This window comes from Ranitomeya variabilis, chromosome 6 (assembly GCF_051348905.1).
Source record: "Ranitomeya variabilis isolate aRanVar5 chromosome 6, aRanVar5.hap1, whole genome shotgun sequence".
Classification (NCBI taxonomy): domain Eukaryota; kingdom Metazoa; phylum Chordata; class Amphibia; order Anura; family Dendrobatidae; genus Ranitomeya; species Ranitomeya variabilis.
Window position 1 is genome coordinate 16,317,331 of NC_135237.1, and position 7,970 is coordinate 16,325,300.

Here is a 7,970-nt window from a genome sequence, read left to right on the forward strand (position 1 = left end):
CATTTCCTCCTCCTTCCTCCAGAAACTTGAAGCCGCCTCCGTCATGATGATGGGCAGAAGTGACGGCAGCGGGAGTGAAGCGTCTTTGCAGCAGTGTTTTATTTGGGGCTGACATTGCTCTGCAGCCTCAGGGAAACCTGCAAAAACTGTGAATCCGAGAAGGTTTTTACCACTAAATGCAACAACCTGGGTATGGAGACTGCAGAGGGTCTTACAGCAGGCGGACACAAGTCGGGACAGCCGGACCTCAGCAGCTGCACGGATGGAGGAGAGCGCGGCCTGCACAGACCTCCGCCAGTGAGTTCATGAATCTGCAGGATGATTGCGGACGATCAGATCGTATGTGTGATAGAAATAGTAGCTGAATTATATTCTACGGAACTGTAAATCTGAATGATGCCTTCATGTCGTCTGTCCACAGGGGGGCGCTCTCTGCACCAGGCATCCCATATAGGAGCGTCTTGGCGTAAGGGGATAAGGCCTCCAGTAAAGCAGATGGGAACGGATGGTGTCCTGGCCCCGTAAGTCCTCAGGGTCTTTGATCTAATGATCGTTGCTGCTGATTTCTGTTATTTCTACTCTATCACTTCTCTCTGTAATTTGTAAGATCTAGAGAACAGCCTTCAAACTATAGGCCACAGCTTGCATGACGTATATAGTTGGTTTAAAGGGGTTGTCCAGGATCAGAAAAGTATGGCTGCTTTCCAAATGACAGCACCACACCGGTCCACAGGTTTTGAGTGGTACTGCAGCCCTGCTCAATTGAAATAAATGGGGATAAGCTGCAAGAGATAAAACACTTACTAGTAGCAGCAGTATTCAGCAATGTAGCTGTGAACCCACCACTGTGGTGAGAAAAAAAAACACTTACTAGAAAGCTGCAGCATGGAGAATATTGCAAAGTAGTGCATAGTCATGTAAATCTAGCAATGTGGGGAATGGAAAACTTAATAGAAAATAGCAGTAACATGAAGTATATTTAGACCGCATCACTGAGCAGAGTAGCAGTGATCCAGAGCTCGAGTAAGGAAAAAAATCCTAGAAAGCAGCAGTATGGAGGACATGCTACAGTAGTGCTGAGCCGTGTACCTGTGAATCCCACTCTGGGGTGAGATGAACCACTTACTAGAAATCTGCAGCCGCATTTTAGCTATGATCCAGCTCTTGGGGGAGATAAGTTACACGAAACAGCTGACTCTTTCTTGCGCCTCTCCCTCCTCCCCAATCACTCGCCCTGCTATTTAGTATGAGTTAAAAATTATCATTGTCCTTCCTTAACTCTCTCTGCAGGTGCAACTGATCTCTGCAGCCGCCATCTTCAGACTCCACCGCTTCCATGTGTGATGAAGGACTGTAGAGCGTTGGGGGCTCGGAATAGTCTCTGACCTCCACATTCATTGCTCCCGGGGATCACTGGGGAGATCTGTGCAGCGACTGCACTACTCCTGCGCGGGGGGCGAGCAGACTGCACAGTAGGCGCACTACTCCTGCACAGGGTGCAAGCAGACTGCACAGTAGCCGCACTACTCCTGCACGGAGGGTGAGCAGACTGCATAGTAGCCGCACTACTCCTGCACAGGGCGTGAGCAGACTGCACAGTAGCCGCACTACTCCTGCATGGAGGGTGAGCAGACTGCACAGTAGCCGCACTACTCCTGCACGGAGGGTGAGCAGACTGCATAGTAGCCGCACTACTCCTGCACAGGGCGTGAGCAGACTGCACAATAGCCGCACTACTCCTGCATGGAGGGTGAGCAGACTGCATAGTAGCCGCACTACTCCTACACAGGGCGTGAGCAGACTGTACAGTAGGCGCACTACTCCTGCACAGGGCGCAAGCAGACTGCACAGTAGCCGCACTACTCCTGCACTGAGGGTGAGCAGACTGTACAGTAGCCGCACTACTCCTGCACAAGGGCGCGAGCGGGCTGCACATTAGGCACACTACTCCTGCACAGGGCGTGAGCAGACTGCACAGTAGCCGCACTACTCCTGCACGGAGGGTGAGCAGACTGCACAGTAGCCGCACTACTCCTGTACAGGGCGTGAGCAGACTGTACAGTAGCCGCACCACTCCTGCACGGGGCGTGAGCAGACTGTACAGTAGCCGCACTACTCCTGCACAGGGCGTGAGCAGACTGCACAGTAGCCGCACTACTCCTTCACAGGGCGCGAGCAGACTGCACAGTAGTCGCAGACTCCCCGAACCGCCTGGATGTGTTGTCAGCTGCTCATGGTGTCCATGTAAATGCTGTATATTAGTAATCTTGGCGTGACAATCTGCACCGCACCCCACGAGGACACAGGGTTGATTCTGCCTCAATCTATTTTATATTTACATTCTGAAAATTATTTTTCAATTGTTTTTTTGTGTGAATTTTGTTATTACAGAATATGTGCTGCTCCTTCATTTTATTTATTTTCCATTTTCAATGGCACCAAACGAAGCTGAGAGGTTGGTTGTTCTCCCCTCCAAGCGTTACTGACAGGGTCATTATAGAAGGTGCAATCTGGCTGCAAATTGTATATCGGAAATAAACACATTCTACCTCAACCATCCGCTGCTCTGAGCTTTTTTCAGTTTGTTTCCAATTTAATGCTGTCTGTTGCTTTCTGTTGTCAGCCATTTCTAGTTTAAGGAAAGGAGAATTGTTGGACACAGGAATACAATCTGCTGCTCTCCACAGTCAGCAGCGACCTGGCCTGTAATGGCTGAAAGTGTTCACTGGGATAAGGGGCAGGAAGTGTGGAGACCCCAAGACCATTGCTCTATATCGCCTCTCCCAGTGCGGAGAACCTTCCATATGTGACTGATAGCAGCCTCTTGTAATGCTCCAGTATTGATAGGTTATGTGAGGGACGAGGGAGACTACATTTTGGATTTATGAATTCAGGCCCCATAGATTACCCAGATCTAAATGCACACAGATTACCAAAAGAGCAGAGCTTCTGCCAAATGGCCAGAAAATTAGAAGCCACCTGTTAATGAGGCCAGGAGGAGCAGAGCCAGGACCCCCTGCTTTTGTGCAAGTCTGCCTACTTCAAGGGAAAACTCCAGTCTGAGCGTCGCCTACATCTAGAGATCAATTATGAGTACCGTGCATCTCAGGGTCGAGTCCAATGTACGACCAGAACCCTGGGAACCCCCACATCTCATATCTCTAGCTGTCCCGGATGCCGAGCTATCGAGTCTGGCTCTCCAGAACCACTTAGCCGACCCAAATTTGGACTCTGTATCTGTCCTGCCCTGACTAACCCGATGAGACGTCAATTGTCCCGTTTGGACCTCCCGCTAGGAAGTTATGACCCATCCTAGATATTGGGAATTATTTCAGGTAGGAGGAAAAGGCAGGAGAATTCAGCACAACCCAGAGGGGTGGTGGCAATTATGGGAGGGGGCGAGAAAAGAGTTAAAAGCTACACACTTTTAGCCGCGTCTTTGTTCTGCTATGGAAGCCACATCACATTACGTGTGGAGACGGACCAGGAACTAAGGAAGTATCTGTGGACTCAACGCTTCCCTGGGGCCCACATGCTATCAGACACGGTAACTTGACACATATCGCTAACTGCTATCCCCAACCTGTACCCTACTTTTATCTGTACTTCTGGCTGTATTATTATTATTTATTTGTATAGCACCATTAATTCCATGGTGCTGTTCATGAGACGGGGTTATATCAAAATACAAATATCACAGTAAGCAAACTAACAATGACAGACTGGTGCAGAGGGAAGAGGACCCTGCCCTTGCGGGCTTACATTCTACAGGATTAAGGAGACAGTAGTTTGAGGGTTGCAGTAGCTCCGATAGTGTTGAGGTGGCCATGTGGTCATTACAGGCTGTAAGCTTCTTTGAAGAGGTGGGTTTTCAGGTTTCTTTTGAAGGATCCAAATGTGGTGGATAACCGGACATGTTGGGGCAAAGAATTCCAGAGGATGGGTGATATTCGGAGAAGTCTTGGAGGCGATCGGGTGAGGAGCGAATAAGTGTGGAGGAGAGAAGGAGGTCTTGGGAGGACCGGAGATTACGTGAGGGAAGATATTGAGAGATTAGTTCGGAAATATACAGAGGAGAAAGGTTATGGATGGCTTTGTAGGTCAGGGTCAGTAGTTTAAACTGGATACCTTGGGAAATTGGGAGCCTGTGAAGAGATTTGCAAAGGGGGGAAGCAGGAGTGTAGAGAGGAGAGAGATGAATTAGTCTGGCAGCAGAATTAAGGACAGACTGGAGGGGTGCGAGAGTGTTAGAAGGTAGGCCACAGAGGAGGATGTTGCAGTAGTCAAGGCGGGAGATGATTAGGGCATGCATGAGCATTTTGGTAGAGTGAGGGTTGAGGAAAGGACGGATTCTGGAAATATTTTTGAGCTGGAGGCGACAGGAGGTGGCGAGAGCTTGGATGTGTGGTTTGAAGGACAGGGCAGAGTCAAGGGTTACTCCGAGGCAGCAGATTTTTGGGACAGGGGAAAGTGTGATTTCATTTATTTTGATATATCAGGTAGGGAAGATATGCGAGATGGAGGAAAGATAATTAGTTCAGATTTGTCCACATTGAGCTTGAGAAAGCGAGAGGAGAAGGAGGAGGATATGGCTGATAGACACTCTGGGATTCTGCAGAGCATTTGTAACATCTGGGCCAGAGAGGTAGATCTGAGTGTCATCAGCATAAAGGTGGTACTGGAAGCCATAGGACCTTATGAGTTGTCCCAGGCCGAGTGTATAGATTGAGAAGAGTAAAGAGCCCAAGGACAGGGCCTTGAGGGACACCAAACAGAGAGGTGGCGAGATGAAGAGGTAGTATGGGAGTAGGAAATGCTAAATGTGCGGTTTGTAAGGTATGAGGAGATCCAAGATAGGGCAAGGTCTTTGACACCAAAGGAAGAGCGGATCTGTAGTAGGAGGCAGTGGTCAATTGTGTTGAACGCAGAGGACATGTCTAGAAGGAGGAGTATAGAGAATTTTCTGTTAGCTTTGGCTGTAAGTAAGTCATTAGCAATTTTGGTCAGGGCAGTCTCAGTAGAATGGAGGGGACGGAAGCCAGATTGTAGGTTGTCGAAGAGAGAGTTAGATGCAAAGTGAGAGGAAACTTCAGTATGGAAGTGCTGCTCAAGGAGTTTGGATGCAAATGGGAGCAAATATATGGGGCGAAAGCTGGACATAGCGCTTGGGTCAAAGGATGGCTTTTTGAGGATACATGTGATTGTGGCATGTTTAAAAGCAGAGGGGAAGGTACCAGAAGTTACTGATAGGTTGAAGAGATGGGTTGGGGATGGGATTAGTGTGGTGAGGTTGGGGAGGAGGTGGGATGGGGTTAAGCGCACAAGTGGTGAGGTGTGATTTGGAGAGATGAGCAAGCTCCCCTTATCGGTATATATTTGTAATTTCTAGTGTGCCTTTCAGCAATTAAAATATCAATTACATTTTGGGCTGCTCTTTTATCTCAAAACCTGATTTCCCACATCCATGAGTTCGGCTAGTACTTATACGCTACCTGGGGTTGGTTTCTGACCTGATATAAGCTAAGCTTGATAACGGACCGGGCTTATATCTAACAAGGAACTGGTGGCAGCATACCGTTCTGGTGTTATTGGGGGAACCTGGCAGTGAAGGGTTGGAGAGATATATACTTATCCTAGGTGCAGTTCCCTGACTGACCTGAGGGTAAGGGGGGGTGCCAGAGAGTTGTGACTGTGTAAGCTCCGTCACAAATTGGTGACGGTGGGGTGATATCCATATCCCCCTGGTCCTCTCGTGGTTGTGGTTTCCATTACATCATTAGCTGAGGGCTACATTGTTAATGACTCTTTATGGCTGCACTTATAATTTAGGCCACGATATAACTTTTCTTCCCCTAGTGTGGACAGTGTCTAGACCGGGGACTTCACTAGGGAGGACATTGCTCCCCTTTCAACTAGGTCTACACACATTGTTGGAGTTGGACTCATGAGCCTACATTTCTTAGTGCCTGGAGTCTTTATGAGCAGGAGCTTCTAAAGAGGGGTAACATCCCTGCAATTCTCAGCTGGGTTGGGCAGATTAGTGGCTTAGGCCTCTCATGCGACAGTGTCTCTGATATGTGTAGTGGCAATTTATACAAATACCAGAGACACTTATACATGTAGACACATTCAAATCAATGGGTCTGCACACAGGTCACCGTTTCCACCGACTGTGCAATACACGTTGACATCCATTTCTTGCCAGCAGCATGGTCCGCAATACGTCCTGCACACTGATGACACCGGGATGACATCTGTGTGATATGTACCGCCACCTGGTAAAAGCAGTACAGTTAGCGATATTCCCAGGTGCTGAATGCAGGTCTCATCATTGTCGCTTGCGATTAGTGAGACCAGGCTATGCAGATGAGACTTGATCAGGACTGGCCAGATGTGTATTAAATGTCACCCTTAATTTTTCTAACCAGTTGAGGGAAAGCAGACCACTAGGGGCAGGTGTTAATATTCTGGCAAGGGGCCAACAGACAAAGGTTCCCAGCCTATTAATTACAGCTCACAGCTGTTTGCTTAGCCTTTACTGGTTATTATAGGGGGTCCCCCTATAGTTACTAACCAGCAAAGGCTGAAAAGACAGCTGTGGGCTGATATTAATAAGCTGGGACAAGACCATGGATATTGTCCTCATCCTAGACTAAGAACCTCACCCGCCACAGAAATGGTGCAACCAGTAGATGAGCCAAATCTGAAGCTTAGCCTCCGCTCTTCCCACTTGCCCTGGTGTGGGGTAATAGTTATGTCCACTGACATCAAGCCCAGGAGTTAGTACATGAGAGGCATCTATTAAACCCCTCAAATACTAACCACATAATCAAATTTAATAAAGTCACACACAGGGTATAGTCCTTTAATTGAAATAAACACTCCCTGACCCTCTTACCTATCTAATAACCAAAAAATCTAAGCCAGTCCGCTCATAATCCATTAGGCTGATGGTTTGGTGAGCAGTAACATCAGTAATGCGATTGCTCACGCTAAGCATGAGTGCGCAGCTGCATGTGACTGGCGGTGATGGCATTAAGGTTACAGGCGTTCACAATCAGCATGACTGGTGAAGTGAGCGGTCGCTTCACTGAAGTCATCTCTCACTACATCACCTGGATATATAAAACAAGAGGGGATTATAGGGAGAGAAATGGGAAGCGCAGACTTCTGAGTGTAGTAGTTAGTCTCCAAAGGTGTGTACTCAGTGTGAATCCACTCACCTGTTTGGTGTCTTGATATACTGTGTATAGATCCAATCCATGGATCACTCCATTCCTCTTTCCACTCAGTTTGCTGCAAAGATCTGGGAACTGATGAGCGCACTGAACAGTGCTTTCATAGGCGATAACTCTTTGTGAATGTTTTTCCCAGCAATATGCGCTCCTGAAGGATGATGATGGAACTCGATATTCTGATTCAAGGATGATTTTTATTTCAAACTAAAATACAACCGGTTTCGACTTCTTAGGCTGTGTGTCCACGGTCAGGAAACGCTGCTTGTTTGACGCTGCGCAGAGCTGCAGCGTCAAACACGCAGCGTCCAGATGTTCCAGCATAGTGGAGGGGATTTTTTGAAATCCCGTGTCCACTATGCGTGGAAACCCGCACGCGGCGGGCCTGCGACTCCAGACATGCTGCGCGTCTTTTCAGATCGCAGCATGTCCGTACACCTTGCGGGGACGCAGCGTCCCCGCAAGGCATAACACAGGGCCCTATGGGAGGGGGGCGATGATCCCGGATGTGTACAGTTAACACATCCGGCATCATCGCGTCCAGAAAGGGGGCGGGGCTTAGCGTCGAGCGGCTCCGGCGACACCGCCGGCCATCCTGACCGTGGACACGCAGCCTTAGAGTCTTCCTCAGGTATAATGTCATGCATCATTGCTTCAGAATATCGAGTTCCATCATCATCCTTCAGGAGCGCATATTGCTGGGAAAAACATTCACAAAGGTACATCACCTGGATG

At 48.5% G+C, this 7,970-nt stretch overlaps 1 protein-coding gene across 3 annotated transcripts in view; it reads left to right on the forward strand.

The window, feature by feature from the left end:
- LOC143781358 (uncharacterized) overlaps positions 1 to 2,554 on the forward strand; it is a 37,416-nt gene extending 34,862 nt beyond the window's left edge. For 2 of the 3 annotated variants that reach the window (XM_077267923.1, XM_077267925.1), the window contains exons 40-42: positions 23 to 297; positions 422 to 521; positions 1,291 to 2,554. In XM_077267923.1, the coding sequence (XP_077124038.1) occupies positions 23 to 30 (8 nt within the window). In that variant the 3' untranslated portion in view covers positions 31 to 297; positions 422 to 521; positions 1,291 to 2,554. The remainder of the gene's footprint in view (positions 1 to 22; positions 298 to 421; positions 522 to 1,290) is intronic. The other variant, XM_077267924.1, reaches the window with a different exon arrangement.
- The last annotated feature ends 5,416 nt before the right edge of the window (positions 2,555 to 7,970 follow it).